At 36.1% G+C, this 17,594-nt stretch overlaps 1 protein-coding gene across 1 annotated transcript; it reads right to left on the bottom strand.

Moving 5' to 3' along the window:
* Positions 1-976: 976 nt before the first annotated feature.
* On the bottom strand, positions 977-12,318 carry GTB1 (global transcription factor group B1). The gene is made up of 17 exons (XM_037640884.2): positions 11,917-12,318; positions 11,724-11,804; positions 11,072-11,204; positions 10,810-10,885; positions 10,562-10,712; positions 8,427-8,556; positions 8,101-8,347; positions 7,792-8,001; positions 7,576-7,701; positions 7,000-7,386; positions 6,788-6,895; positions 5,878-6,657; positions 5,073-5,214; positions 3,763-4,934; positions 2,629-2,838; positions 1,992-2,487; positions 977-1,631 (listed from the first exon to the last, which is right to left on the bottom strand). Exons 1-17 carry the CDS (start codon positions 11,945-11,947, stop codon positions 1,252-1,254), a joined length of 4,860 nt encoding a protein of 1,619 aa, XP_037496812.2. The 5' UTR covers positions 11,948-12,318; the 3' UTR covers positions 977-1,251.
* Between the last annotated feature and the right edge of the window lie 5,276 nt (positions 12,319-17,594).

Genomic DNA, 17,594 nt, shown 5'->3' with positions numbered 1-17,594 from the left:
GCATCCGAAATGAATTAGAGGTGATTAGATTTACTTCCATTGTAAAATAACCCTACCATCAAATAACTAATAAAGTTGATAACGCATGCCTTCTATTCCAACTTAACTTTCTTCCCTTCTCCAATTATATCATTTAGTGTTTCCTTCAATTCCTACTCCTCTTCTGAAGGCAAGCAAAATTCACAGTTAAAGCTTTCTTCTGTTCTTTTCGTTTGCTTTTGTTGTACTTGATTTCTTTTCTTTTCTTTTTTTTTTCCTTTTCTAATAGTAATTGATATGTCTAGTTTTAGGTTGAGAGAGAGAGAGAGATATCTCTCCTAAGGATCCTATTCAACTTAAATTCACTAATTTACACGCATTTAACGTGTATGGTATTCACTTTCTAACTCTTAATTAAAAAAGGACGAACTTTTTAAAGTAGAAAGCTTAAAGTCGATAAATAAGGCATAATAGGCAAAACCCAAGAAGTGTAGGACTCAAAATATGTGGTCTTTTTTTATTTTTTTTATCTCAAATACGTTTGTTGACTATAATTTTATTTTGTTATTCTTCTTTTATCAAATATTATAGATGTTATAGGATGTTTGTCTCCAGTTAGTCATGTTAAGATTATAGATCCACAGATTCTTGCTTGTTGGTCGTATCAAGAAATTTTACGCTGCTAATCATATCATAGAATGTTAAAAAAATGAAATATTATTTTCAAAATCCGTACAAACTTCGCTTTGCTCTAATCGAATGGATGAACTGTTAATTGCTGGTAGGCAACCAAGTGACCTCAACCTAGAACACCATAGGTATTAAAGAAAGAGACCAAAGAGAGATGGGCTTGGTAGTTGGTGAATAGCGAAGAAAAATGAAATTGAGTTATTCTTAAAATTAATTTTAACTGACGATGCTCTAACGGTAAAATTATTTTACTGACATATAGAGTGATAAAATTAAAAGAATTTTCCAAGTAACTTGCCCTTTCAAGTGCTACAATATAAATAAATTTTTATTTCAGGTACACGGCATTAGGAATATTATTATATCAATGCAAAAGGTGCGGAATCCATTGGTCAATGATGGTTAGTACAAATGCGTTCGCTACACAGCACAGTAAAATAGATGGTTAGTACAATTATATTCTCATTACATGACCCTTCGACATCAGACACAAACAAGCCCAAATCGCAAGAGCAGCTCACATTTTCCTGTCAGCAATTAATTACTTCTACTAATTACCAGCTTCCAGAAGAAAGAAGCCCTTCACCAACCTCCACCTCCACCACCACTACCACTACCACCCCCACCCCCACCCCCACCCCCACCCCCACCCCCAGACGAACCTCTCTTGAAGCCAGAACCCCATCCAGAATTCCCAGTGTCAGTGCCACCACTTCCCCAGCCACCAGGAAAGGCTTCCTTGCCAGGTGAGTTCTGGACTTTAGCACCAGGGAAACTGCCCCAACCTGGATCACCATCCTTAGCAGAAGAATCCCATCTGGAATTATTGTCATAACCAGAATCCTGCCTGTCATTTCCTCTGTTGTTATAAGAGCCTCGACCATGTCCTCTCCCACCGTATGGCCTTGGTAACCCACTCTGATGACTATCTCTACTACCTCCATTTCTATAATCATTCCGACCTATAAAATCAAACAGCCAACGGTAAGTTGCAATATTTTGATAGATAAAATTAGCACTTAATCCAGAAACCTTGTGACAGCTTGCATGAGGGGGATGGACTTAAAATTGCTTAGCGACCTAATGAGAGCTACAAATCTTGAATGGAAATAAAGAAAAGAAAACCACATGCAAGCACCAGCCAACCTAAGGCCAAGGCCATTAAGTTTCAAATTGTACCGTGATTTCCAGAACAAAAAGGATATTTTGGTTTTCATTCAACTAAACTGGAACACTTTGTGCGTTCATGTTTGAACTATGGAGTCCGGATTAAGGTGTTTTCAGGAACCAGAACAAAAGTGAGAGATCTCAAAAGCTATTACCTGTCCTGGAACCAGGGCCAGAAGAACGATCTCTATCAAAAGACTGGCTTCTCCATCCACCGTCATTTGTGGAACCACCCCAGCCACTACCCATGGATGACCCTGAAGAGCCCCCAGTAGCAGGGCTTCGCATTGGTACCATGGCAGCAACTGATCTAATGGATGGTGTCGATTCATGCACAGGATCATCAATGTGCCTCTGAAAATATGCCACAAGCCGATCAATGTCCTCAAACATCCTCTTCCGAAACTTGAATCCCTTAGGATATAGACCAACATATTCATGATGTGGATTTGTGCTCCTAATATATGTCAGAATGAATGTTCCTGGATGTTCGTGAGAAATTCCGAAAGAATAAACTATTCTTGTAGGATAATCCGATTTCTCAACCCTTAGTTGCTCATCAACTTCTGCTTTGGTTCCAGTTCTGAACTTGCGATAACTTAGCATTGCCTTTAGATGAGACACCAAGGGATCAACATAACGGTCCATTACCTACATTTTACAAGGCAGTAAACATAAATATATCAATTTAGATTCTGGGATCGCTTAAAATAATCTAGGATAAAAAAGATAAATTGCCCCAAGCTCTCAACTTGAAGAGCTGTGGAATAACAAACCATAATAGACACTAACCTCATCCAAATCCTCAAAAGTGTCATCCCCAATTTTCAGTGTCTTTCCAATTCGAAGTAAACTTGTAATATCCTTGTGTTCCTTTCCACCTTCAGATATGTCCTTGTGTGCATAAACTCCATCATAAACTTTAAGAGTCAGAGTTAAATATGATGGCCCACGAGAACTAGGACGAATGATACTTTCCCCAGGATCCTTGTCAGATAAGATCTGTTGACAATTTGAATTGGAAAAGCGACTTGGCAATCAGTTGAGTCATATGCAATTAAGAAATTTTTCAATGGATTTTTATGAAACTAAACAATCATTAATAAAAGAAATGCGAAAAACAAACCACTTGCCAAAAATCATTGGGACAATTTAAATACACAAGTTCATGCAAGACCCACATCCAAAATGTTACATCATAAGCAATTCGAAAATTCATAAATCAGAACAGTCTTAGACTTTCATCACATTCTAATAAGAGGTTCAACTAAAATTACGGATTTAAGAGCAGCAATCTGCTTCCTAAAATATCAGTGTGAAAAACGCAAGCTCAAAGCTGAAGTTCATACCTGTAATGGAAAATTATTTAAAAAAAAACTGGTTAAGGAAAAGGATTTGATGATGAGCTCGAAGAGAGTTGTCAACATTAGTATATTGATCCAGTCAGCTTTTGCTTCTCATTGTCATTACTCAACAGAGGGCTTGAGAACTATATAAATATATATCGAACAGAAATCTCTAACTCAAGCCTGATATTGTGTAACTAGAAGTCCATAACATCTGGTATTTCATCAGCTCATCATTTACTGTGTCATGGTTGGAAACAAGTTCAAGTATATAAACAAAAAGCACCTAAAATTCTTCTGAAAAGAGTATTTAGTTGAACTTTTCTTTTATTCAGTAGATAGGATGCAAAAATGTCTTGCCCTGTGGAGTAAAATTATAGAGCACCACCATAGTATAAAGCATGAAGAGTGAGGAACTAAACTGCCAAGAATAAAATCAACATTTTTGGGGCTCAACTAAATTTGTGCAAGGTGGTCTTTATGAAATTCTGGAATCCTAACCAGAGAAAAAAATTCAAATTTAATTCAATCTACCAAAACTACAACTAAATTTAGCAAGCATGAAGTGTCAGCAAGATACCTCCATTGCTTCATCAGCTGTTATATTCTGGAAGCGAGGATGAACTATCATCCTTGGCTTGAAGTGTTTCTTCGCAAGCTCCTTCTCTTTACGAGCCTTTTCTTGCTCACTTTGAATAGTACTGCGATCTTCACGATAATATGGATCAAGGTTTCGGATTTGCTGATACCTGTCATTCCTCATCTCACTGTCTCTACAAACTAGGAACACCTGATATCTATTCTTTTGAATGGATTTGATCTTGCAGGTGAGTATGTCACCTTCATGCAGCCTATCAGACAGCTCAGATATGTCTCTCCAATCATCTGCATAGTCTTCCCTTGAAAGCATTCCAGTCAGTCCAGATTCCAGTGCACATGTTGCCCTTAGACCTTGCACCCTGCGGACAGTGGCCTGAACTATTCTTCCTTCAGCAAGCGTATCCTCAGTTTCACCAGAAATCATATAGAACTCCTCATCTTGACTAGGTTCTTTATACGGTTTACGCCAGTCCTGAAAACCATGTATCAACTCCCCTTTTATATCCTTGAAAGTCTCCTTCTTGTTCTCGCGCTTCTTATCTTTGAGATACACATTAAGATCGATTGTTTTCAATAAACTAGGTCGGTCTCTAACATGCTCTATTGCCATTTCCAGCGCCTCATCATCATCATTTGCGTCACCATTATCCATTTCATAAACATCTTTAGCCATCTCTTGAGCCAGACCATAAGATTCTGGATGTATTCTTGTATCATCTAACAAATCAATGAATTGGCTACTGCTAGCAGCCAACCCACTACGCCGGACACGTAAAAAGCCAACTGCATTTACAAACACCTTTTTACCAAGTCCATGGACCGTCACAAAGTCTTTTCGAGTGAAAATTGCTCCAGCCCTCACCAGAGACCTCTGCAAGGATGCTGCCTTTCTAGGCCCCAGCCCAGAAATGAATTGTAAAGGGGCAAATAACCATTCATGGCTGGTAGCCATATTAATGTCAAGGCCCACCTGATTTGTGACATCTACCATAACCTGTTCAACCATTGCATATTTCTCATCAGGAGTAAGAAAGTTCTCCAAGGGGCTGAGCTTCCAAGACAAAATCTCCCTTGCTGGTCCACAAAGGGTTGCAACCATTGCCAATGGATTCTGTAGATAACGGCCAAGAGCAGCAGCCCGCCTAACAATGCCTAATAAACATGACAAGGCCCAGTTCAAAAAAGAGCATTGTGTAAGTCAATGCCACCATGGACACAATTAAAAGGCACTTCCACTTATATTAGTTTTTTTTTTTTTTTTCCGCCGGGGGGGGGGACATAGAATTTTACCTGGCTGCCCAGCTAGTTGGTCGGAAGAAATCCGAGAATTTTCATAAAGGCGTGATAGAGACTCATCACCATATACAATGCTTAATTCATCCATCTCATGTCCAACATCTCTAGGATTTTCCTCCACCATCTTAAAGATAATCTGATTAAGGCGGACTACAATAAATTAGTACAAGAAAGAATGAGCAAAACAAGAATCTTTGTTAAAATACAAACTACATGTACAAAATAAAAAAAGCTTTGTAAGAGACCCATAGACCATAGAGCTAAAAACTAAAGCTCTTTAATGACCTAGAATTTCAATATAAGATGGCTCTCAAAGAAATATAATTGCAAACTGAATAAATCATACCAGCAAATTAGCAGAATCAACAATGCCAACAAAATCACTAGCAGTCTAGCTCTATCAGGCATCACCACGTCACATGACTAAAGATAAAAATGCGCTAGCCGCATTCAAGTTCCAGAAATAACATTAGAAAAATGGACGACCGAAATATAGAAAATATGTATTATGCCATATAGGAAAAGGAAATCAAGTAATTCCTCTTATAACTTTGAAAGTATTGATAGATACTATTGAGAAGCAAATGTTCTAAATAAATAAATGGAGTTACTTAAGGCATATCATCTAGAATTAATTACTGTTTTCAGGTATTTTAAGGATGAATGGAATGGTTTTGAAAGGACAAGCTGAAGCGATGAAATTCCATTATCATCACAATTCATGGCATCTCAAAGAGCAAAACGTAGTAATCAGAGAATTGAGTTTGAATTAGTCAAGAATGAGTTTCACAATTGTTACCTCGTAAATATCATCCCTCAGCTTTACACAAGACAAGTTCACAGCTCCTAGAACAACTACATGCGGTTGGTGATCCGTCATGAACTTCAAAACAAGTTGCTGGTCCCTTTTCTTCTGTTGCTGGTCATTGATGTTTTGAGATCTCGAGGAAAGAGACCCAGCGTAAAGTACATCTAGTACCTCCCCTGACGAATCTAACATAACAAAAGTCGTGGCTGGCTTCCCAGGGCCCCAACAGCATGCCATGACCCGTGGTGCAGCTTCATCATCTGGAGAAACATCAGTTTCTTTCCGTTGATATGGACTCACAGAAACTTTATTCCACAAAACCTTCCCGTATTCCCAAATCAACCAGTTTTTTGCTCTACTTGTCAATAAGGATCTTGCTTCTTTCTCCATTGAAGGTAACAAAAAAATTTGCAGTGCATCCTTCAGTATCAATGTCCTCTGCTCGTTCCAGAGCTGAGCAGATTTACTAACACCATCACTGAGATAATGCTCATCAAATTCACCAATCAATTTATTCATATATTTTTCAGGAAGCTTAAATGTTACTTGAAGAAGCTTCTCCTCTTCAGCCTTTTGGATTAGAAGCCATTGAGCATCCTCAAATTTGTTCATTGGCTTTTCACGTAACCACTTCACACCTGCAAATTGATGAAAAGAATCTATTGCAGCATTTCCATCTGGAGTTGGGGTTGTGGATACCACAGCATTTTCCATATACATAGCGCGAACATATTTCCTAATACTTGGCTCACAACTTATCTCAACCGCAGCCTAAAAAACAAAACATAAACAACAAAATGTAAACAACGAAAAAAAGCATCACCATGATCTTGTGAACAAGCACCATGCAGACAATCTTTTAGCTGTAGCAGATACAGACAACAAGAACATAAATTCATACCATGTGTCTAGCCCCTTTAAGAACTGCTTGGGGAGTTTCAAACATTGCACATGTAAAGTTCGATGCAATCTCCTCTGGTGTTTCCTTAGCATTTTCCCATATGTACCCCTACAATAACATGCAACAACAAAATTATTAAATCTCCATAAAGCGCATTAAAATTATTAAATCTCCATAAGGCACAACAACAACTATAGACTAGGCAAACTCACAATCTTTTCTAAGGACAAAGACATTCCAAGTTGCTCAGCACTGCACCCAAACTTGTTTGCAACTTCCCATAGTCCAGCCTTACTACAGACACTATATAGTGATTTCCTCTTGGGCCTCTTATACTGTCCTTCATCAACACCCACCTCACCAGGAGGGAAATGCAAGTTAAACTTTGCATCAACATCATCAATCTCTCTTTCCGACTCTGCAGCCTTGAGAGACTTAAGAATTGAATCAAAAAGTTGTTGATTTAAATTGAGTCTCGTCTCATCATATATCCGACGGGATTCTTCTTCAAATCGTTTATTATAGTAAGAATAGAGAGCAGTCTTTCGTTTTTGAAGAAGTAACCACTTTTTATCCAAGTCCTGAATTCCCCAAAGCACCTATATAGAAGCACATTAGCTGTTAGATCCTATAACTTCCCTTCGATTTCTTAACATGCAAGCTTCATATTGAAACACCACCCCCCCCCCCTTTTTTCCTTTCCCTTTCAAAAAAAAAAAAAAGGGAAAAAGAGCAAGCTTTCATCATGTAGAATATAACAAGTTGCCAGGCAATTGCAAATTCATTACCTTGTGCCACTTCAGCATAGAATTGCAGTCAGATTTGTCATGGTTCTCATCATCACCATCTTGTGGCTCAGGATCTTTCAGCAGACTTGAACACTCCTCCTTCCGATACATAGCAATGAATGGAACCTGAACGACAGAACAAAACAATAACAGAATAAGATAAAAATTATTCAAAAACCAAGAAGTTTGCCAATGCATGAATCTTTAAGTACTTACGTCTAACTTCTGCACATGGTGCAACTCTAAAAATCGGCTAATGTCGTCCCTGTTTAAAGGACCATCATCCTGCTCTTCTTCACTCAACTCGGCTCTTCTTTGGCGAAAGAAAGGTAACATACCACTAGCAAGCTGATTATATATCCAGTTGCTCTCATCTGATATACTGTCATCATCTGTTGGAGGAGGACCAGTGCTCTCCTCAGAGATCTACAAAATGAAAGGCAACTGATGCAACACAAAAACACCCAAAGGAAAAGAAAGCTAAGATAGAAGTATATATTTCCAGAAATAGAAATGTTGGAAAACCTGCATTCTTTCTGGAATATCAGTCACCCGAATTTGCTCATCTTTCTCAGTCATATATTTCTCCGAGAGAACAGTTGGTTCAAATTCCCTATCCAATCTAGTTTCCTTCCATTCACTAGATTCTAACTCTTGTTTGCGTCGGAGTAAGAAGTCATCAACATCACCAAATAGTTCCTGAGCTTCCTGTATAGCAGAAGATGTAACTCCTGGTGCCTGCCTAGATTTCTTTCTCTTGAGTTTTTTCCGTCTAAATAATAAGGACATTAATTAATACACTTCCTATGTAGAATAGACCAGAACATGCAAATTGGCCTCAGAAATCCTACCTCATTGGAGCTCCATTCTCATCAACTTCTTCATCCACAATAAAGTCTGCCATTTCATCCTCCTCGCCAATGTCTCCATCCTCTTCCTCTTCTGCCTGCTCCTCTTCAGCAATATCCTCAAGAGGTACTCCTGATATCATAATAATTACTTTTCCACAAACTAAATCTACAAAGTAATAGTACTGAATAACAAAAGCAAGACATATAATGGAGTAACGAGATTTTGTCCAGAAATATAAGCTAGTTAGTAAAGTTTAATGCTTATGTAATTTAATTGTATTTCGTCAATAACTTCCATATTTTGCATGTTAGTGTGGTTAGGTGACAGGTATGAGATTTAGATGGAGCGTTTTAGCCATCTGGGTGGTGCTTAGTTAATGTGCAGAGCATAAGAACGGCTAGGAAGACCATAATCTACTTCTGCAAAAAAAAAGCTCTAGTTATATCTCCATATATATTAAATTCAATGAGGAACACGGCCTAAGAGGTTCAAATTCCAGAATCTCTGTTTTTGTGCTTATGCTGTATTAGTGTTATCTCTGCCCCACAATTTATTAGCATGTATCAAAGCTCCCTTGATCTTAAGGGACTGTTTTAAAATAAAAAAAATAAAAAAAAAAAGAGTATCAATCAGTTCTTTTTTATCCAAAACCAAAAATACTTTCAATAACATTCTCCATTTTTCTTTAGTTTTTCTCAATAGTTTCATTACAGAAAACCAACAAACGGCAGCTACTGCTTCACTTCCAGCGCGTCCAATATTCAATGGCAAGAACTACAACTTTTGGTCTTCGAATATGAAACTTTTCTTATGGCCTATGATCTATGGGAGACAACAGAGTAGGGCAATGAATCAACACCACTCACAGAATATGCTAGAGCCGCACAAAAGAATCAACCAAAAATTTCCAAGCTATCTCATTTCTTCATTCAGTAATAGATGGTTCCATTTTTGCAAGGATAATGGAGGCAACAACATAATCAGCTCGGGTATTTTTCAAGGACTTTCAAGGCTAGGAAAAGGTAAAGCCTGTTAAATTGTTAAATTTGAGAAGAGTATGAGATGCTAAAATGAAAGAATGGGAGGCTGTGAGAGTTCAAAGCTCCTCGCAGTGGTGGATCAAATGAAAATTTATGGAAGTACTGATAAGTTTGCCTAACGTTGAGTCAAAAGTTGCACTAATTGAGGAATCAAAAAGAGAGGTAAGCTTCCTGCCAATGAAGTTATCGGATCTCTACAAACTCCGTAAAAAAATTGGATCTCAAACCCATATTTCTGCTAAAAAGTTCTTTACAAGCAAAGGTCAATTTCAAAAAGTTATCATCAAAGGAAAGCAAGAAAGCAGCTGCTAGAAAAGTGTCCACCTTGTGGACTTTGGAAGAAAATCAGACATGAAGAAAAAGATTGCTGGCACAAGGGAAAGCTACAATGCCATAGATTTACGAGATTTGGGCATATTGGAAAGACTTGTAGAGTTAAAGAAGAAAACAAAGCAAATACGGCACGAGATCAAGAAGAATATTTGTTTTGAAAAGCAAAAGGTAGCTGGTGAGAAGGCAAAAATGGTGAAATGTTCACCAAATAATCAAAACAAGAATCATAGAGAGAAGAACTCCAAGATATCCAAAATTTAGGAGAGATGTACTCCTAAAAAAATTAAGAGCTGGAGAGATGTGCTCCAAGAATGCTCCAAAATGAAAAAGGACTTCAAATCCACAACAAAAATCTCAAGGAAGAGTTTGGAGTAATAAGGTTTTTGTTTAGAAATATAAGCTTAGATTAGTTAAAGTGCAATTTTTTAATGTAATTGAGTTAAGTAATATTTTGTTAAAAGTTTGCAATATATACCAATAACGTCTATATAAAATATTAAAAAGGTCATACGTTCTTGATTTTTTTTTTTCTTTTTCTGCAGAGATTTAACTGCCTCTATTTTGCATGTTAGTCCATGGGCTTTAGATTGAGTATTTTAGTCAGCTTAGTTAAGGTGCACATGTAAGCATAATTAGAAACGACAAATTACTTATGTAAACAAAATCCTCTAGTTATACAAAATCAATGAGAAACACAGCAAAGAAGTTATACAAAATCGATTAGTGTTATATTTGTCCTACCACTTCTCAACAATACATACCTTCATCATCACCAAACAAGCTGCGCTTAAGTTTCTCCTCAGCAGTACGCCCACTTTTACCACTTCCATCAAACTCCTCATCAGAAAGCCCGAAGCGCTCTTCATCAGAATCTCTTTGAGCCTTTTTTAACCTCTTGAACTTTTTACTATCCTGAAACAAATTTCAAACAGAGGGAGAAGCGAATTACTAGAAGAAGCAATAAACTAAGTAGCAATATCAGAGAGAGAAGGAAGTGACATGTCCAAACCTTCGGTCGGTGGTGGAAAGCATTATTGTCTCGAAGGAGTTCATAATCATCTTCATCGAGGACATCCTCAGACTCTCTGGGAATGTTGAAATAAGCATCATTTAGAACCAGAATAACACATGTTTAATGTCATGTGACTTGCAATAGCTACTACCAAAAACCTTCCCAAGCACACACATCAAAAATAAATAAACAAATACTTCATTTTCCTTGCTCTAAAGTCACAATTTTCCACAAATGAATAGTCTATCAAGTTACCAACCTTTTTTTCTTTTTCTTCCTTTTCTTGTGCCTTTCTTCATCACTGTCAGCCCTCTCTTCTTCTTCATCTACTTCTTCCTCTTCAACATCATCAACTATAAAATCATCCTTTTCATATTCGTCCTGTCCTTCTTCTGCACAAACAACAATTATATTACATAGGCCAAAAGAAACAAACTGAAGAACCTCCAGTAGACAAGGGGGAAAAATGTGAGTTCCACTACCAGAGCAGAGAAAAAAAGCACAATTTAACAAATAATGGCCAGTACTTCAGGGGAGCAAAGCTAGAGGATGAAAAAAAAACGAAGGCCATGAGACTTATCCTAAGATAAAAAACATAGATAAAAAAATCAAAAAGTTTCCACCCTCGAATGTCATGAGTATCATAAACAGGAGACCAAAACGATTACTCTAAGTAGTTAAGTAACCTTCCAATCTAAAATACTTAAAAACTTGAAATTATTTTTTCTCCTATGCCAATCTCACCCGTGCTGAATAAACCTTACAGTCAGTCAAGTAATTTTCCATGGAAACAAACAGAAACTAAGTCTAAAACCATAATCGAGTCAACAGTCTATCCGCCCATTAAGAATCAGCGAAATCAAAGTTCAGCATATAAATCGAAAAAAAAAAATTTCAAATTTATCTCATACCGTCCTCCTCATCATCTTCACCATCGTCAATCGCATCAGCGTCTACAGGTTCTCTCTCCTCGTCTTCAAGCTCGACCTCATCTGAAAAATAAACAAGAGGATAAAAGTATGTGAAAATTAGACGGCATTCATTCCTAAGGTGAAAAGTAAGAAATTTAGGGTTATATGCATGAAAGGGAGTTTCATTCGTTACCTTCTTCATCAGAGACTACGTTTTTGCCCATAGTTGATGTTGAACAGATAAATACTTGTGTTTGTTTGAGCCTACTGTATCTTTGATTTGCCCCAAGCCTTATATGTCAGTTTACAGGGAACACCAACTCGCAATGAGTGACGACTGACAAGGTATCAAAATGGTTCAACTAGGGATTTCAAGAGGGCTATGGTTCAGGGTTTTCGAAGAAAGAGGGAGAGGGAAAACGTCGGATAGATTCAATGTGAGGAGAGAGAATATAACAAGATTTAAACCAAAAGATAAGTTTTAACTTGGAAAAAGCTATTCTGGAATTTGAGAGGGTGTTAGCCGTTAGGGTTATTTTGATTTAGCACTTGACGGTGGCAGGGGACTGCTCGATCGATGCCTGGTTTGCTCTTTTTGTAGCTATTTATGAGTTACGAGGTTGATGTCCTTTTCAGGAAATTGATTTTCGTTTTTTTACTGCATTTCTTTATAAGGGTTATGGTTATTTTTGTTAGGTACCTTTTAGGTTTTTTTTTTTTTTTTTCCTTCGCAGGTAATAATAGAACTTGTACTAACTAGAATCAACAAAAACAGCATCAGGGGCAGTATTCTACTCCCGAAGATTGAAGATCCACGCGGAATAGACATGAATTGAAAGTAAATATAAGGATGAGCATTCCGTTCGACAAATTCGATCAATTCAATTAATACGAATAATTCGGCCAATTTGATTCAATGAATAAATATTCGATTAAAATTTAGTTAAAGAAAATTAAAATTTCGGTAATCCGTTAAAAGTACAGTTAAAAATTAATTTGACTGAATTAATTAAATTAATCGATTTTCAAAACTACGTCTTTTTATTAACAGTATGTTTGGAAAGGGATGAAAGAAAATAAAGGAGGAAGGAAAATAATAAAGGAAAATAAAAGAGAATTATATTATTTTATTTCCTTCGTTATTTCCCCTCAATGTTTGGTTGGGAGAAAAATATAAGGGAGGAAAGAAAATGTTAGTATTGAAAAATTTATCAATTTATCCTTCATTATAGTTTTTTTTTTTTTTTTTTTTGACATGTTATCCTTCATTATAGTTAAACAGATAATGTTATATATTTTTATCTTTCTCACAAGCTAAAGATCTCTTCTCTTTGTTAGTTACCTTTCTCAACCATAATAAGTCTTCCTCTCATCTCTCACTTTTTTTGCAAATCATTTCTCTTCTCCTGCAAATATATACCCTCTCAGTCACAACTTTATGACAAATCTTAATCAATATTTTCTCAGATCATTCAAGAAACTATAAATAACATCATCCCCACTTTTTCACCACTGGTTGTAATTGTTCCATTCTCATCTCTCCCTTCACGGCAAAGCCTTAAAAAATTCATGTGATGCTATCAATTGAAATTTGCCGGTCTTTTTTTTAGTAATATTTTATTTATTTGTTTATTGTTATTTATAGAGGAAAAGGAATAATGGGTGAAGGTGAAAGGAGATTTTAATTTTTGTTTATATAGTAACTCTTTTAGTTTAATAAAAATGATCTGCAATTATAAATTGAATTTGAGAAAGAATCCACAGTAATTACTTAAATTTGGTAAAGGATATGTAGTAATCAAGTTATGGTATTATTGTAATTTCATTGAACAATGAAAATTTCTCTGCAAAATAGTTTATTTGCTCTCTGATTCGAAGAGATTACCTTTAAGTGGGCTCGGGTGAAAAATACAACTTATTTTCTTCCATTAATATTTTCCATAGCTTTCCCAAACAGGTGAAAGTAATTTTCTCTTGCTATTTTTCATCCTCGTTTTCGTTCCTCCCATATAATCCTCTCTCCCAAACAAAGTGTAAGTAAATAATAAATTAAAAACTGAAAATATTTTAGTTTTTATTTTGATTAAGTAATGATTAATAACTTCGGTTAATTTTTATTTCAGTTAAGTCGATTAATTATAAATTTCGATTAAATTCGATCAATTAATTAAGTTTTCATTTTCTTTAATTTCGGTTTGGTTAATGATCAAAATTAATTTGGCTAAAATGATTCAGTTAAGTTTGCTAAAAAAAATAATTCGGTTACGTCAAAAAAATTTCAGTTAATTTATTCGGTTAAAAATATTACTCAATTTGACCAAATTGGCCGAATGCTCACCCCTAAGTAAATGTGCAACGCTATTCGTTGACTTTTTAGCAAACGAGATATACAGTCAATAAGTTCGTTTAATGCCAATTTACAATTAGTAATAACTTAGCTAAAATAAAAGGAGACCTCTTGTCTTTTATTAACAGCCTGGAAAAAGGACTAGGGAATCAATCTTGAAAATAATATGGTGAAGTTCCTTACCCTTTACCTAGCTTAAGACTTCTCGAAATGACAAAGCCTCAGCCACCTGCGGATTGTAGATGACGCGGATCGAGATCAAAGAATGAGATGTAAGTTCGCCTCTATGGCACCCCACGTTTATAATGAAACGAAAACACCAATAATCGAGATTAAAACGCTCTATGGCACCGCACGTTTATAATGAAACGGTAACACCAATAATCGAGCAAAGAACAAGATAAATGCCACAAATGAATTGATAAGTTTACTTTAATTCTTAATGCAATTAGAGGATAGCAAATTCTCACAATCACTCTAATTAAGAATAACATGCAAGAGCATGAACAATTCTGCCTTTGATTCAAATTATGCCAAAAATCTCATTTTACATCTTAAGGAGGCTATTTATATGCCTTAAACAAACATAACCCTAAAGAAGAGCATCTAACTAGGCTACCCTAGGGCCAAAACACATGGGCTTAACTCTAAAACACAAAATAAAGTCATTTCCAGCCCAAAACAAACAACTTGATATTGGGCAGATTGCATGCATCATAAAACCAACCCAAAACAACTTAAATAAACACTAGGAGCCCATATCCCTTACATATTAATTAGACCAAAACAAGCAACAAGGGATAAGAACACATCCAAGCCCACTAGGAAGCACCAATGGATCCATATCATTCCCCCTTTCCTCAAAAAGATTCGTCCTCGAATCTTAGTTAAAAGTTGAGGTATCCTTTTGTTTGCTAGGATCAGTCCACTTCTCCTTAGAATCCATGCCCTTTTCTTTACTCTTCTTCTCCTTTTTAGACCGTATTGAACTCCATTGTTTGCTACAACCTGAATATGCCTTTGCAACACCTTTGTCTCCATTGGATTGCTTCTATTGACTGGTTGATTTGGAATGGTGGAGCCAAGAATGAAATCGATTTGATGTTCTATCCCTCTCAAAGGTGGCAATCCACTAGGCAACTCTTCAAGAAAGACATCAGTGAACTCCTCTTTCTCTCTCTCAAGCAACTTTTTCTGATCAATATTCACTTCTTGAGGTGTCAATGGTGCAAGAACCACCTTTTCACCCTTACATGAAGATTGGGCAATCTCTTCTGGAACCACATGTTCAAAGTCCTGCAAAAGATCAACAAACACACTTGGCAAGGATGGGTTAAGATCATTAGTGATAAAATAATCTTCTTTGCACAAAGGTACAAGTATAGGCTGAGTGTTGTACAAAGCATGTTTATCCTCACTTGTCCTAGCTATCAAACTCACATTCTTTTCTTTTTCTTTTTATTTACACTCAATATATTTTCACTCGTTTTATTTTTGCACTCCTTTTCTTTATTGACAGCCTCAAAACTCATCTTTTGTTTTCCATATTGGTCTTCATCCACTTCTTTTGAGGAAAATGATCTTGGAATGGTCATCCACCCATCCTTTGTGAATGAATACCTATTGAGGTAATCCACATTTTTCCTTTCTTGCACCCTTCCTAACTTATTGTTCAAATCCCTAAAGTAATGATCAGGATGATCGACCTTCTTCTCTTCATGAGTTTGAAATCTAGTTGTTGTAGTACTAGGTCGAACTCTTGTTGTATTAGAGCATTGGGCAGCTTTAAACTCCTGCAACTCCTTTCTCATATCTTGGATGGAATTGTTGAAAGTTCTAAACAGTCCTAGGATTGACTCCATTACAAGTTTCAACTGGGGATCCTCCATTTGACTTCCCTCCCCACTATTATCTCCAAATGTGCCTGCACTCATGGTTAGTGTTCAAAATAGAAATCACAAAAACATTTGAATTAGTGATAAAGCACTCCCTCACTTGTTTACACTCCTCAATCACTCCTTGCAATTCCTCCAATTGTACTTCGGAATCGTAGATTAACCAACCAATTCGAAAGCATGTTTTAGAATCAAGGAAATAAATCTTAACAATAAAAGTAAGCACAAACTCTAGAAAGAAGACTCAAAACGATAATGGATGGTAGTACAAGGACAAGATGATGTACTACTTGATTATATTAATTTAGAGTGTAGTGAACAAACAAATACACCTTAATAATGTAATAGAGGCAAAAGAAAGCTCAAAACAAGAATAAACAAACTAGAATTTAAAAGACAAATTCTGGATATAATGTATGAATTTAGTTCACTACAAGCAAACCAAATATGGACCTAATTTACTTCTACCCAAACAATGCAAGCAAACAAAGAAAACCCCAAAAAAAATTTTTTTTAAAAGGTACTGTAGCACGGATGCTTCTGAGTTCCTGTAGCAAGTTACTGTAGCAAGTTACTGTAGCACAGCGTGCTTGACTTGTATCCTCACTTAACCCACAAATGTGACCCAATTTAGGTAGGGTAAGGCCTTAACAAGGTATAAGTGGATGGTTTGTGTCTCCCAATTTCAATTTAGGTAGGTAATGACTTAATATTTAGATTGTCCAACAAGATCCCAAATCAAGTCAAAATATGATATCCTTCAATTGAATGTAAGGTAGACTATCAATAAATTCCCAAATCAAGTCAAAATGCCTTTAGGTTGTCCAGCAATTGTGTCTTCCAATTTCAATCTAGGTAGATATTGACTTAGTATGTAGGTTGTCCAACAATTTTGTGTCTACCAATTCAACTTAAGTAGGTAATGACCTTAACAATTTCTGACTTATCTTTCTTTAATAATGACCTTTTTTTTTTTGTGTGTTGTAAGATCTAATTAATAAGATCTAAGGCTGCAATGTCTGGATCTTTTTTTTTTTTTTATCAAGAAACAAGCAAACAACAAGAATAATCAAAGATAGATCTTGAATTAGTCAAAAGGGTAACTAGAAAATGATGCAAACAATAAGAAGATACAAAGAGAAAACTAGATTCAAGAAGACTTAAGAGAAATTATCTAAATCCAACAAGATCTAAAGAGAAATTGTCTAGATCCAACAAGATCTAAAGAGATAATGTCTAGATCCAACAAGATCTAAAGAGATAATGTGTAGATCTTAGAATGAAAAGAAAACACGAAGATAAACAATAATGAATCCAACAACAAGAAAACTCAAATTCCTAACTAAGATAACAGAACTTACCCCAAAACTTTGATTTGGCTCTGATACCAAATGACGCGGATCGAGATCGGAAAATCAAAGGAATGAGATTATAAGTTCGCCTCTATGGCACCCCACGTTTATAATGAAACGAAAACACCAATAATCGAGATTAAAACGCTCTATGGCACCCCACGTTTATAATGAAACGGTAACACCAATAATTGAGCAAAGAACAAGATAAACGCCACAAATGAATTGATAAGTTTACCTTAATTCTTGATGCAATTAGAGGATAGCAAATTCTCAC

The sequence above is a fragment of the Jatropha curcas genome, chromosome 6, assembly GCF_041381405.1.
Source record: "Jatropha curcas cultivar XTBG-Jc1 chromosome 6, XTBG_Jcur_1.0, whole genome shotgun sequence".
NCBI classification, from domain to species: Eukaryota; Viridiplantae; Streptophyta; class Magnoliopsida; order Malpighiales; family Euphorbiaceae; genus Jatropha; species Jatropha curcas.
Note: the sequence above shows the minus strand (reverse complement) of the source record. Positions and strands in the feature narration are given on the sequence as shown.

What these genes read in the sequence shown, in the direction of transcription:
- GTB1 (XM_037640884.2), bottom strand. Translation starts at nt 11,947, where the DNA reads ATGGGCAAAAACGTAGTCTCTGATGAAGAAG. An exon ending in CTTTCCACCACCGACCGAAG is followed by an intron (nt 10,713 to 10,809) that starts GTTTGGACATGT and finishes AATTTGTTTCAG; the next exon opens with GATAGTAAAAAGTTCAAGAG. An exon ending in ACCATGTGCAGAAGTTAGAC is followed by an intron (nt 7,702 to 7,791) that starts GTAAGTACTTAA and finishes TCTGTCGTTCAG; the next exon opens with GTTCCATTCATTGCTATGTA.